Genomic DNA, 15,986 nt, shown 5'->3' with positions numbered 1-15,986 from the left:
TTATGGAAGTACATATATTTTCTTTCTGGTTACTCTCCCCTGCTCTTCCTTCTTTCCCTCTATTAGGTCTTATCTTAAAAATTATTTCAGGCTATTTCCCCCCAAGTGGCACAATGAATACATGTTCATTGTTACAAGTAGAGAATATAATGAAGAAACAACAAATGAAATGTAATGTAAAAATATTTCCACCCCTAACATTAATTTGGTCTGTTTTCTTCAGATGTTGTCCACAAAAAGTCATGCACCACATAATGACATTTCTTTCAGTGATGGACTTCATATATGATGGTGTAACATCAAATTTAACGCTGCATTTTCACTGTATCTTTTCTATGTTTTGACATGCAAATACCATTTTTTTCACAGGTGACAAAAGTATTCAGTACAGTAACATGCTATACATATTTGTACACTAGGAGAAATAGACTCTACCATGTAGCCTAGGTGTGTAGTAGGCTATACAATTTAGGTTTGTACATGTATACTGTATTGTGTTTACCTAGTGTTGAAACTAACAAAGAATTTCTCAGAAGGCATCTCCATTTAAAAGCGACACAAGACTACATAGACCTAATTAGATTTATAGATTTTATATCCTACAGGTTTTATTTAACAATATATACCATTTCCCCATGCAATTGAAAGTTAGCATAGACATTTTAAGTGCTATCAACATATTTCTATGGTTTAACTTTTTTCCCAATTTTTGACATTGTAATTAATGTTGTAAATTATATATTTGGACTTAAATCCTAGTGGCCAATTCTCTTTTAACCTTATGATTATTGAACCAAAATATTATAAGAGATTTCAAATGTCTGAAGGCATATTGCCTAGCTATTTTCCTGAAAATATTTTCTGACTTGCAGAATAATACAAAGGATTCTTTTTGTCAAATACTCACCAACACTGATATGATCACTTTAAAATGTATTTACTTACTTGACAAAAATTAGTATTTTGTTATTTTATTGTACATTTTTTATAACTAGCATGGTTGGGCATTTGGTTTTCATATAATATTTTTTTCTTTTATGAATTATCTTGGATAATATTTGCCCATATTTTCTCTACTGTCTTGGTATTATTATGTAGTGGTATAATTTCTTATTCATAATTGATATTAAACCACTAATATTTGACATTTATATTTTCCTGGGTTTTGTGTGCATTCTTTTATACTTTTTAAAAATTATGCTTTAAGTTCTGGGGTACATGTGCAGATCGTGCAGGTTTGTTACATAGATATACATGTGCCATGGTGGTGGTTTGCTGCATCCATCGCCCCATCATCTACATTAGGTATTTCTCCTAATGTTACCCTCCCCAATCCCTCACCTGCTGCTATTCCTCCCCTAGCCCCGCACCACCCAGGCTCCAGTGTGTGATGTTCCCCTCCCTGTGTCCATGTGTTCTCATTGTTCAACATCCACTTATGAGTTAGAACATGCAGTGTTGTATGTGTTTTAATGTTATTTTCATTTTAATGTAAAAAATAATATTTTGCATAACTAGGTGATGAATAATTTTGTATGACTTTTCTTCTTTGTTGTAGAAGCTATTGTGTCTATCAGGTCAGATTTTTAATGTGAAAAGTTTTAGAATCAAGGGTATATCTTTAAGATGATGTATCATTACCTATAAAAATAAACTAAGTGAAGTTGCAATTTTTAGTGTAATACTGAATTTCAAAGTAAGTAAAGTTAATAAAAGTGATACAAGTCATATTCAGAAATGTTTGGACCACTCAAATTGGTAATTGGCACATAAGTCAAACAGCCTAGAATTTTTAGCCAAGCAAGAGAAACAAGTGGGATTGGGGCCAAGATGGCTGATTAGTAGCAGCTGAGGTCTGCGGCATTCACAGAGAGGAATGAAAGAGATGAGTGAATACAGAACTTTCAACTGAAATATTCAGGTTCTCACATGGAGACTGATGAAGGAAACAACTTCACACAAGGAGAATGGAGAAAAGCAGGATGGGGCTATGTCCTATCCAGGAACGACATGGAGCCAAGGGAACCCCCAAACCCTGCCAAGAGAAGCACCGAGTGACTATGTGACCCCAAGAAACCATGCTCCTCCCATGGATATTTGCAACTCACAGATTAGGAGATCTCCTTGTGAGCCCACGCCACCAGAGCCTTGGGTCTGACACACAGAACTGTGTGAAGTCTTGGTAGAGCAACTGTTCAGGCACGCACAGAGACATAAGAGCTTTACAAACCCCACCCTGGGATTCCCAACAAAGGTGTCTGCAACTCACGCAAGGTGGGAGGTCTGCACATACCCCTAGGAATGGGGCAGAATCCAGGGAGCTGAGCAGCATTTTTCTGCTGCTCCATTTTCATGGAACCTCACAAGTTAAGGCCCACTGGCTTGGAATTTCAGCCAGTCACTGGAAACACGGCAAAGCCTGACTGAGACCAGGGGGAGCCTTTGAGAGAGGTGAGGACACCATCTCTGCTATTTGGCCTACTGGGCCATTCCAGCCTGTGGGCTTTGGAGAGTCCAAAGGATCCAGATGAGGAGGAAGGATTCCCCGTTAGCATAACACAGTAGCTTTTCCAGATTGTTGCCAGGCTGTTTCATTAAGCAGAGCCCTGATCCATTCCTCCTACTGGGTGGCAGCTCCCAGCCAGGGCCCTCCAGCCACACTCACCTGCATGGCAGACCTATGATCTCTCTCTGGGATACAGTGACCAAGGGAGGGGAGGGTTGCCACCTGGGTTGGACAATCCAGTCATTCCAGCCTGTGGGCTTTGGAGAGTCCAAGCTGATGGGGCAGAGGCATTTCCCCACCACAACACAACTGATTTGTTAAGAATGCCCTCTCTCACCATGACTATTCAACATAGAATTGGCTATTTTGGCCAGGGCAATCGGGCAATAGAAAGAAATAAATGTATTAAGAGAAGAAGTCAAATTATCTTTTTAGATGTCATAATCTTGTAGCTAGAAAACCTCATCATCTCAGCCCAAAAGATTCTTAAGCTGATAAGCAACTTCAGTGAAGTTTTGGGATACAAAATTAAATGTGCAAAAATCACATGTGTTCCTATAAACCAACAACAAGCAATCAGAGAGTCAAATTATAACTAAACTTCCATTCACAATTGATAAAAATAATATAAAATACCTAGGATACAGGTAACAAGGAAAGCGAAGGATCTTATCAAGCACTAATATAAACATCTACTCAAAGAAATCAGGATGACACAAATAAATGGAAAAACATTTCATGCTCATGGATACAAAGGACAGGAATAATCAACATCACGAAATTGGCCATTCTGCCCAAAGTAATACATAAATTCAATGCTATTCCCATTAAACTACCATGGACATTCTTCAGAGAATTTTAAAAAACTATTTTAAAATTTACATGGAATCAAAAAAGAGACTAATGACCAACATAATCCTAAGCAAAAAGAACAAAGCTGGAGGCATCCTGCTACCCAAACTCAAACTATACTGCAAGGGTACAGTCACCAAAACAGCATGGCCCTGATGCAAACAGAAACACAGATCAATGGGACAGCCTATAGAACTCAGAAATAAGACCATACACCTACAACCATCTGATCTTCAACAAACCTGACAAAAACAAGCAATGGGGAAAGGTTTCCTAATTGAATAAATGGTGCTGGGAAAACTGGCTAGTCATATGCAAAAATTGAAACTGGACCCCTTCCTTACACCATATACAAAAATCAACTCAAGATGAATTAAAGAACTTAAAAAAAAACCCAAAGCTATGAAAACCTTGGAAGAAAATCTAGGCAATACCATTCAGGACATGGGCACAGGCAAAGATTTCATGATGGAGATGCCAAAAGCAATTGCAACAAAAGAAAAAATTGACAAATGAGATATAATTAAACTAAAGCACTTATGCACAGTAAAAGAAACTATCATCAGAATGGACAGAAAACGTACAGAATGGGAAACAAATTTTGCAAACTATCCATCTTACAAAGTTCTAATATCCAGCTTCTACAAGGAACTTAAACAAATTTACAAGACAAAAACAACCCTGTTGAAATGTGGGCAAAGGACATGATCAAATAATTATTGAAAGCAGATATATATGTGTCCAACAAACATGAAAAAAAAAAAAGCTCTACATCACTGATCATTAGAGAAATGCAAATCAAAACTGCAATGAGATACCATCACACAGCAGTCAAAATGACTATTCTTAAAAAGCCAAAAAACAACAGAGGCTGGTAAGGCTGCCGAGAAAAAGGAAAGCTTTTATGCTGTTGGTGGGAGCGCAAATTAGTTCAACCATTGTGGAAGACAATGTGAAAATTCCTCAAAGACCTAGAGGCAGAAATACCATTTGACCTGAAAATCCCATTACTGGGTATAAACCCAAAAGAATGTAAGTCATTCTATTGTAAAGATACATCCACACGTAACTTCATTGTGGCACTACTTACAACAGCAATTTTTTCCTCAAAGAAGGCTTTCTTCACTATACATTCTAATGTTGGCCCTGTTGCCTTTCAATAGGACATATTAACCTATTCCTCTTATATTAATCTATTAAACTTGTTCATTATATTTATTATTTGAAGTCATTCCTTTTTGCTTAGTCATTTTAAAATAAGAATAATAGATGCTATATTGTCTGATTCCTCCACTAGGTCATGAACTTAATGAGCTTAAGGATCTTGTCTATTTGTTCCCTGCTATATGCCAAAGTATAGTACCTTATACAGCAGAAATGTTTAATAAATATTTTTGAATGAATAGGTATTTCATTACTTACCAACTGTTATATATTAAGAATCATTGACAACATAATCTGAGCTCTTTTTATAATTTACATTTTAAAGAATTGAGCAACATGAATTTTTTCCTAATGGGAACATCCATGATGGAAAGAATAGTACCAAGAATCAGAACACACCTAAGTTTAAACTGAGGACCAACTTGGCTTTTTTCAGTTCCAACGTAATGTAATCTCCTTGCTGTCCTTCTCCATGCAAGATTACTCCTTCACTTTCAGAAGTCTTAAATTTCAAGGCAATGACATCTTTCAGCGTTTTCATCTTCTTGTTTCTGAATCTATATGGTAACACAACATGGCCATCAAAGTTGATAACATCAGCCCCTAAAAAAAATAATAACATATTAGTTGAGTCATGTATGTTACCATCCACTTCCAACAGTTGTCTGCAGAGAATAAATGGGAATTAAATAGGAGTTTTTCTTGAGAAATTGACAGTCCTCTGTTCTTATCCTAATCCTCCCTTTGATTTACTGTGTGTTTTCAAAGGAGGTTTTATGGATAGTATTGATAAAATGCTCCTAAAAGCTCTATCACTTGAACATTTTACTTTAATTATAAAATTAGTAATATAAATTCAATGGGTTATATGCTTTAAATATTAACTTGGGAATCTAGAATTTAGATCTAAAGTTTAGTCCAAAATAGTAAAAATTTTAAATCTCTAACAGATTACGAGACTTAAATGTTTTATTCCTTTATGATGATAATTCTTCATGATTTTTAAGTATATATTTCACTCAAAAAGTTTTCTTTGATGTAAGAATGAAGGCACTTGGAATGCAAGCTTTATGCTATTTTCATTTTTTCCCAATGGTTTTTGTATTTTACCACAATTTTAGTAAACCTTTTTGTAGCATTCAGAGTTTACAACCAACTGAATTTTCAGAAACTTCTCAACATTTATCCTTAGGAATCAGTCTGTCTCAAATTTCTTATTACCTCCTTGCATTTGGAATGGAGAATTGGGCAGCACTGTTAGTTTCTTTACTACATTGGACACAGATATGTTCACTTTCCATATATGAGTTCAAAGAACAAATATCCAGCATATACTACTCCAGCAGCTCTAATTTTAGTTTTAGGGGATTAGATTAAATTAAGGAAAGAATGTAATCTTAAAAAATTCGAAATTTTGTCACTGTGATCTGAAATATATGATCGTGAGGATTCATTTTATAACCACTATTTATTTCACACCAGGAATAAAAATGAGATGATATTTATTAGGCATTACTGGCAATGGGCTCTCAATTCATAGAATGATTCAAAAATGCAATGTGACCATTCAGATCAAATATTGGGTTCAAACAGAAGCTTCATTACCATTACCAAATCTTCGTGGTTAAAAATATTTTCAATAGACTATTTCTGTAAGCTTTTCATTTTTAAATCATAGAAAGCTTAGTCAAACTGAACAGCTCTAATAACTTTAGAATTACAAGCTTGGACAAAGCTAGCCTCTAGGTTTTGGGCAAGGTCTTGCTAAAGAACTCCAGAGGGAGTCATTGGAGAGAAATAACAGCCAGTTTAAAGCCTGTCAGAGAAATATTTTCTCATTTCATATCCTAGTTCTCTGGCACTTGTTTACTTCAATCACCAGCAGGAACACTTTGGTTTGCCTTATAAGTGGAGCATACCACCAGATAAATCCCTGTGGTGGCCATGGTAGAGATACAAAGCTACCAGAACCACATCCAATATTTTTTTTTGTGTAGATTTTACCTAATTCTATAAAGGGAACTGTTGTGAATACAGTTATTTCGAATTACTTAAAATTAAATCTAAGCTTGCCTTTCAAATCATTGATGGCTTTCACATGCTCTGAAACTATGCTAGTATCGCAAATATTTATGCTTTTAAATAACTTTGTACAATGTTACATTATAAAACATTCAGAAAAAAATACGACTTTAAACTTTAAGTTTTAATTCTTATAATCTGTTCCTTATTGCCCATAAAAAGACTTTCTTAATCAAAAGAGTTCTGTTCTCTGAGACTGTGAATCACAGAGGTTTATTTTAATAAGAGGGGAAAAATCAACCATTAAATTTTGGCTTCTGCTAACACTGCAAAGCCAATTAGACTTTAGCTTAATCATACACACTGTCACAGCTGAATTTCAATGGCAATATCTTTATCATCCGCAATGAGAAATAAAGGAGAGAAAAAAATGGAATCTGACTTTCAGATTTCAGGTTGAACTTATAATCCAGCAGTTAGTAGATACTTTTTGCCTTGAAAAGTGAACAAAAGAAAAACAGAAGGGAGTAAATTCTGAACTCTAGACAGTAATTTTGCAGTCAATTTCATATCGGTGACAGTTAAATAATAGACACATCATTGTTTTATAACCTTCAGCATATTTTAATTGACATAAAATATTTCTAATGCATCTCTCAGGAAGTAAATGTTCCCTGAGCTTTTACTCAGGGAACAAGAATCATCTCTTCTATACTTTCTTCTAAATCAAAACACATTTAGTTCTAGGTACAGAATAGCAATTTAGGAAAATGTTAATGTATTTCTGTCTTACTTTTAGAGCAATGAGAAAACGTGACAGAAAAGATAAAGACGGTTTTTTTTTTTTTTTTTTTTCAGACAATCCTAAGATATTAATAAAAACAGGAAGGAAAGCTACTCACGTAGACCAAGTCTAAGTAGTCAGGATCAGCTGGGAACAGAATGGCCTGCAAACTAGATTGCTCACAAAGAAAAACAAAAAGTGTAAATGTATTTTCCCACCTATTTATCCATCTGTCTAAAACAAAATTAAAAGTTATTTTTCTTTGAATGGGTTAAATGCTTCCAAAATATCAGCATGTCCTCTTGTGGATATCAGCTTAGAGCTGGCTTGAAAATTATAAAATTTCTGGAAAGAATCTATGATATGTAACATGCACTTTAACACATCCTGTACTATTCAAAAAGTATGGGATATTCTACAATAATGTAAAGAACGTCCATCACCATTTAGCTCTGTTTCCTACAAAAATACATTAAAATGTCATATGACATCTAATAACGCTTTGTGCTTATTTGGGGACAAGCCACTTCTTTCTTCTATTATTCTGATTGCTTATCACTCCCTAGAATTAAGTTTTCTATGCAGTGATTAAATATGTATGGTTGAACTGTTTAAGCAATCTGAAGAATAATGGCTACTCAAAAAGTGAATGCAAAATCATAGTGTTTCCACAATTTTGTTCCTAACAATAGCTCAGCAAGCTGGTAATATGCCCAATTCATCAAATCGTCATGGTAAAAAAGGCTTTTTCAAAAACATTTTATTGTTCCTTAGTTTTTAACTTGTAAATCTGAATAAGATATTTTGAAGTGTTTATCATAAAAAGATTTTAATATTTAAATTTTATGTTTAATATTTTACTTTTAAAAGATATCTTTGCTATATATTTATTATAAACTATGTTTATTGCTCTAAAGAAATTAAACAATACAGAAATATAGAAAGTAGAAAGTAAATCCCAACCACAAGAAATCACCAGCGTTCATGGGTCCTTAGTTGGTGCATATCCTAGATATTATATATTTATCTATATATCTGTCCAGCTATCTAAGGTATGGAATAATTAATGCACACACACATACACACACACACATGCACACACACACAAACACACACACATATGTACATACATATATATGTATGGATATACATATATATACATATTCCATACATATATGGAATAATTCATACACACACACACACACACACACACACATATATATATACATAGGTAAAAGTGAGGGGGGAAGGGAGAAGAATAAGCAGAGTGGAAATTGGAGAGGGAGAATTTTATTTCATTTAATCTTGGTCCAAAATGTACAATAGCAGTTTGAGTTTGAGGTGATATAATATTTATAGTGTAGGGAAATTGGATGTTTTAGTTAATTAAAATGTTTTATTGATCTTGATAAAAGTCCTTATAAAAGTGAGAATATATATAATTTGAAACTGTAATTTGTTTATTTATTGGAAAAAAAAGTATTTTAATGTAGCACAGCAATAAATAAGGATTCAAAAGTTACTTTTAATACCATTTCCCCATGAAATTTTTTTCAGTTACTTTTATAGGCGCTCTAAAAGAAACAAAAAATATTAAAGAAAAAAAATTTAAAAAGCATTATTTCATTTTTCTGAAATAACCAATGATAATATACTGTTTCTGATTATTTCAAATTGTATATACAGAATCTTTACGTATGTACATAGATAAAGATATGGATAATACTATATACAGTTTTGTTCTTGGTTTTTGGTATGGTACATTATTCTTTTTAAAACTTATCATTCTGTTTTCCAAAAAAGGATTTTGATGAGCTAAAAATATATCATCATTTAAGTGTACAACTTCTTCAATAAAAATTGTGGTCGAAGTTTGTTTTTATTTTCATAAATAAACTTTTTATTTCAGAAAAATTTTAGATTTAGAGAAAAGTCAAAAAGACAGTTGGGAAGATAGAGTTCCCATATCTTTCACCCACCCAGCTTCCTCTAAGACGAACATTTTACATAACCTGGCACACCTGTCAAAACTAAAATACTAACTTAAGTGGTATTAACTAAAATACAGATTACACTTGGATTTCACCAGTGTTTCACTAACGCTTTTTTGTTGCTTTTTCAGGACTTAATCCAGGATCTCCCATTGCATTTAGTTATGATGCCTTCCTAGTCACTTCTAATCTGTGATAGTTCCCAATTCTTTCCTTGTCTATCATAACTTTGACCCTCTAGTAGAGTACCAGCCAAGTATTTTGTAGAATCTTTCTCAGTTTGGATTTGTCTGATGTTTTCTTAGGACTAGACTGGCATATTGAAATTTGAGGGGAATATCACAGTTATAGAATCATATATCTCAAATATATATAATTTTTATTTTTAATTATATAATACAAAATATATATTATATAACTGAAAAATATATATAAAATAGATTTTTAATTAGAGAAAAAAGGAAACAAATTAAAGACATTCTTTTTTTAAAAAATAATAATTAAAAACTGGTAAATTTGGAGGTTTATATTTTGTGATGAAGGCATATATGTTTCACAAATACATATAAAGCATATAAATAGAAAAAAATAGTAAAAATGTATATTAACCAGTTAGTACAGAGTCTAATATTACATAATTTATGCAAATAAATACCAAATCACTTTGAGAGTAAATGTATTTTATATCTGAAACTGTAGTTTAAGAATGCTAGAGGGTAGAATTTGCTTATTTTGCAAACTCCACACACATGCAAATCTATGTATTTTTTTATTGTCATATGTCAGTATTTTAGTTACACTGATCATTCTTACAAAATTGATGACTCCATCTTCACTTCTTCTCTATTCGCCCAGCTTTATTCATTTTTAGAGCATTGATCTCTGCCTGATATATTGATTGATATGTTTGAACATTTATAGCGTATCTCCTCTGAGACTTTGTTTTGTTCCATTCTAAAGCTCAGAACTTAAAAGGGTGCCTGAAAACAGTCAATGTTCATTAAATATTTGTTGAATGTTTGAATGTTGTCACTCATATTTCAATTAATTGGATTAAATTGTAATAAACACTACTATTTCATACTTCATTAAAAAATAAGAGTTACTAGATTGGAAGAAATTTCAAGACTCTTTCTGATCCATCTTGGTGCTACAACTACAAATATATTTGAAGTTTCAAGAGTCAGATAAAAAGATTGGTAATATTAGGCCACTTCTGGGGGGTTGTGGTGGTAGGCAAGAATGTATTGCGTTATTTTGAATTGACTCAGTCCTAAAACAGACACAACTCTGGTGGACCCTCTCATTCCACCTACACATTGCTTTGATCTGAATACTTTCTTTCTTCTAATCTGCTGCTTTTCTTTGTTTCAATGTATCTGTGATCTAAACCTGAACAGTTAAAATAGATTTGAAAGTTTCAGTATAGCTAATTTAGAGTAATAGTAGCAAATTAGCCTTCTCCAAATCCTCTAAAAGTGATCTAGAGATAGAATCTGAAAATCACTTCTACTTTGAAAAAAAATTGAAAAAAAAAAAAACCCTCAAGCCTCTTCTTTCCTGAAGGCCAGCATCTCACATTTTGTTCAACATTTCTGTTTAAAATGTGTTGCTTTGCCCTTCATTGCTTGACATCTCCTAGGACAATGACCACGATATCAGAGGACATTGATTTCATTTTTGCATACCATTTAGATCCCAGTTCAGTAACTTGGAGGACTAGCCCATATGGATGTTCCACAGGCATCTCTCACTCTTCCTGCTCAACAGATAATTCTTTCTCTGAGCCCCACTGTGTTTATCATATCTACTATCCAGTCACTCAAGTCAAAGTCAGAGACCTGGAACTTTCTTGAGCTTCATTTTTGTTGTTGTTGTTGTTGTTGTTGTTGTTGTTGTTGTTGTTTTAACCTACCCACACTTAGACTGTTCCAAGACCTGTGAAATATAGATCTTTGTGCAGTGGCAGTATCATAGCCAATGAGGTTTATTTGAGGTGCAATGATTAATTGATATTTAGCATTTTGATATTTTTAAAACTCATAGTTTACTTCTACATGTGCTACCATAAGCCTACCATTACCTCACATGTTGCCTATTGTATTAACATTGTTAAATGACCAATTCTCATCCTTTGGTCTTATTTCTCTTAAATCTAACTGATAGTAACAGGAGGCAAAATGGTCATTTCCTGGCAAAGGCCCAACCCTTAAGTTTGCAAACTGCTGTGCTAAATGAGAACAGTTATTCTTGTTTTCTAGCCCAATTGTTGCTTTTTTCAAAACCACCCTGGCCCGCCATGCTCCCCATCCTATACCCATAAACATCCCAAACCCCAGGCTCCATGAACAGACGAGCAATAGAACAGAAGAGCGGCACAGCATAGAAACAGAGAAGAGAGGAAGCATCTATACATCAAGAAGAATTTGGCTGGGGACAGATAGGAGACTGGCCATGGAATGGTTGAACTCCAGGGGAAGATCATCTTCCTACTCCATCTGCTTTCCAGCTCCCCACCCATCCTGCAGAGAGCCACCTCCATCACTCAGTAAAATCCCTACATTCACCATCCTTCAAGTCCATGTGACCTGATTCTTCCTGAATGTCTGACAAGGACCTGGGTGCCAAGAGGACAGGGTATAGAGGCTGTCACCCCTACTCTCCACTGAACTGGTTAACACTTAGCCATCCACAGACGGCAAAGCTAAAAGAGCATTGTAACACCCCTAGACACTCCCATGGCACCAGAGCCCAAAAGTGCTGGCTCGGGATCACCTGCATGCTCCTCCTCCTAAAAGGGGTTTGAGCTGAGAAAACAAGCCACACCCCTGTTGCAAGTTCTATGAAGGGGTCCAGAGAACTCTCCCATCTTAAAACCATCACACAGAAGCTGAAATGACCTTTGTGAAATAAATTCTTTTGCACAAAAGATCAAAATCCAGGTAATTCAGTGTGGCCTATGCCACCCTCAGTGATACAGCTCCTGCCTTCCTGACCAGGCTTATTTTTAGTTCCATCTTTCTTTTTATGTGCTAATGATGACAAATGGACTGAATTACTCACAGTCTTCATACAGTACCTTTCCTAAGGCCATGACCACTTTCTTCTTATTCTAACTTACTTTTAGGCATCTTCTAAGACTCAGATAAGCCTCACCACTAGAAAGCTTGCCTGTGTGAAGCAGCTTTGGCCCATTGTCCCCTAGCTCCTTGCATACTTTTATCATATTACTTCTCATGTTATATTGAGGTTATCTTATGGGTCTGATTTTTCCTGTGGACTTGAGGCTCTACTAGGATACAGGCTTTGTATTGTTCAATTTTGGATCCGTGGCAGCATAAACAGTGCCTAAACTGATTGAAACACCATTTATGTTTGAAACAAGGCCAAAGGAGAATTCCACTGTGTTATTATTTCTCTTCTAAACTATGCCTGCCAGTGTGCAGCTGACTTTCTAAGAGTATAGGATTATACATGATTTAATGGTATACAACTCTTAGAACTATGAGTGTCCAATATGAATAAATGGTTTTAAGCATAACATGCTTTTATTATACTTAGAATGGAGTTGTTTATAAGTCAAAAGCCAAAACATTGAATTCCTGTATGAGTTTAAATGCAAAATATATAATTTCCTTTTAATTGAATGAATTAATGAGAAACTTGCATAATCTAAGATTAAAGTTACTAAGTTTTAAATACTTTTTAAAGCAGTCATTGTATGCTAACCTGAAGTAATTATTGATTTTCAGAGTTAACATCAAGTGACTTCTACAAATTTTATTTTTAAATTTTGAATTAGGGGATTTGGTGTGGCCTCTGTCTCTCACTGCAGCCAGAGTTCTAGGTCTCTGTGGCCTTGTGACCTGCAGATATTGGGAGATCACAGCTGAGATGCCAGAACCCCCTGGAAGCCTAGAAATGTAGAGACAGAATTTCTTCATGTTGGCCAGATTGGTCTCAAGCTCCTGACCTCAGATGATCTCCCTGCCACACCTTCCCAAAGTGCTGAGATCAATGGATTTATTTATAAGATTATATTTAAGATTACTGAGGCAGACCACCATTACTGAGGCAGTTCTAACTGTACCTCTATAAACAAAACCACAAGGAAGTTTACACAGCAGCTGGGCAGAGCCTGCAGCAGCACAGCAACACCTCTACTGGCAGACTGTGACTAGACTACTTCCTTGCTGGGGCAGGGCATCTATGAAAAAAGGCAGAAGCATGTCAGGAACTTGTAAGTAAAGCTCCACTTTCCCAGGACAGACCACCTGGGAAAAGAGGTGGTTATGAGTTCCACCACAGAAGACTTAAACGTATCTGCCCAGCAGCTCTGAAGGGAACAACAGAGCTCCCAGAACAGCACTTGAGCTCTGATAAGGGACAGACTGTCTCCTCAAGCAGCTCCCAAACCTGCATATATCCAAAGAGGCACCTCATAAAGGAAAGCTCTTGCCTACATCTGGCAGGTACCCTCCCGGGACGAGGATAACAGAAGAAGAAATTAGCAGCAACCCTTACTGTTCTGCAGTCCCTGCAGGTGATTCCCAGGCAAGCAGGGTCTGGAGTGAACCTCCAGCAATCCTGCAGCAGAGGGGCCAGACTGTTAGAAAGAAAACTTCTAACAGAAAGAAATAGTGTCAACACCAACAAAACGGATGTCCACACAGAGAACCCATCCAAAAGTCACCAAGTACAAAGACCATAGTTAGATAAATCCATGAAGATGGGAAGAAACCAGCAAAAAAAGGATGAAATCACCAAAAACCAGAATGCATCTCCTCCTCCAAGGGATCACAACTGCTCACCAGCAAGAGAACAAAGCTGGATGGAGAATGAGTCTGGTGAATTGACAGAAACTGGCTTCAGAAGGTGGGTAATAAGAAACTTCTTGAACTAAAAGAACATGTTCTAACCCAATGCAAAGAAGCTAAGAACCTTGAAAAAAGGTTAGAGGAAATGCTAACTAAAGTAACCAGCTTAGAGAAGAACATAAACAACTTGATGGAGCTGAAAAACACAGCACGAGAACTTTGCAAAGCATACACAAGTTTCAATAGCCGAATCAGCCAAGCAGAAGAAAGGATATCAGAGATTGAAGATCAACTCAATGCAATAAAATGAGGAGGCAAGATTAGAGAAAAAAGAGTGAAAAGAAATGAACAAAGCCTCAAAGAAATACGGGATCATGTGAAAAGGCCTAATCTACGTTTGATAGGTGTACCTAAATGGAGTAGGGAGAATGAATCCAAGCTGGAAAACACTCCTCAGTATATTATCCAAGAGAAATTCCCCAAACTAGCAAGGTAAGCCAACATTCAAGTCCAGGAAATACAGAGATCACCACAAAGATATTCCTCAAGAAAACCCCAAGGCACTAATCATCAGATACACCAGGATTGCAATGAAGGAAAAAATGCTAAGGGCAGCCAGAGAGAAAGGTCGTGTTATCCGCAAAGGGAAGCCCATCAGACTCACAGCAGTTCTCTTGGCAGAAACCCTATAAGCCAGAAGAGGGTAGGGGCCAATATTCAACATCCTTAAAGAAAATAACTTGAAACCTAAAATTTCATATCCAGCCAAACTAAGCTTCATAAGCAAAGGAGAAATAAAATCCTTTATGGATGAGCAACTGCGGAGAGATTTCATCACCACCAGGCCTGTCTTATAAGAGCTCCAGAAAGAAGCACTAAACATAGAAAGGAATAACCAGTACCAGCCACTCCAAAAATGTACCAGATGGTACAGACCATCGACACAATGAAGAAACTGTGTCTTCTAAAGGGCAAAACAACCAGCCAGCATCAAAATGGCAGGATTGAATTCATACATAACAATATTAACCTTATATGTAAATGGGCTAAATGCCCCAATCAAAAGACACAGACTGGCAAATTGGATAAAAAGTCAAGACCCATCAGAGTGCTGTATCCAGAAAACCCATCTCACATGCAAGGACACACATAGACTCAAAGGGATGGAGGAAGATTTACCAAGAAAATGGAGAGCAAAGAAAAGCAGGAGTTGCAGTACTAGTCTCTGATAAAATGGACTTTAAACCAACAAAGATCAAAAGAGACAAAGAAGGGCATTACATAATGATAAAAGGATCAAGGTAACAAGAAGAGCTAATTATTCTAAATATATGTGAATCCAATACAGCAGCACCCAGGCACATAATGCAAGTTCTTAATGACCTACAAAGAGACTTAGATTCCCACACAATAATAATGGGAGACTTTACACTCCACTATCAATATTAGACAGATCAAGGAGACAGAAAATTAACAATGAAATCCAGGATTTGAACTCAGATCTGGAGCAAGTGGACCTAATAGACATCTGCAGAACTCTCTACCCCAAATTTACAGACTATACATTCTTCTCAGCACCACATTGCACCTACTCTAAAATTGACCACATAATTGGAAGTAAATCACTCCTCAGCAAATGCAAAAAAAAAAACAGAAATAATAACGACCAGTCTCTCAGACCACACTGCAATCAAATTAGAACTCGGGCTTAAGAAACTAACTCAAACTGTACAACTTCATGGAAACTGAACAACTGGCTCCTGAATGTCCACTGGATAAACAATGAAATGAAGGTAGAAATAAAGATGTTCTTCGAAACCAATGAGAATGAAGACGCGATGTACCAGAAT

At 35.6% G+C, this 15,986-nt stretch overlaps 1 protein-coding gene across 1 annotated transcript in view; it reads right to left on the bottom strand.

The window, feature by feature from the left end:
* CNTNAP2 (contactin associated protein 2) overlaps nucleotides 1-15,986 on the bottom strand; it is a 1,742,807-nt gene that overhangs the window by 1,306,101 nt on the left and 420,720 nt on the right. Inside the window, exon 5 of the mRNA XM_017502914.1 lies at nucleotides 4,922-5,125. Within this exon, the coding sequence (XP_017358403.1) occupies nucleotides 4,922-5,125 (204 nt within the window). The remainder of the gene's footprint in view (nucleotides 1-4,921; nucleotides 5,126-15,986) is intronic.

The sequence above is a fragment of the Cebus imitator genome, unplaced genomic scaffold (genome assembly GCF_001604975.1).
Source record: "Cebus imitator isolate Cc_AM_T3 unplaced genomic scaffold, Cebus_imitator-1.0 Scaffold304, whole genome shotgun sequence".
NCBI classification, from domain to species: domain Eukaryota; kingdom Metazoa; phylum Chordata; class Mammalia; order Primates; family Cebidae; genus Cebus; species Cebus imitator.
The sequence above is the reverse complement of the archived record's forward strand: the minus strand, read 5'-3'. Positions and strand labels throughout refer to the sequence as shown.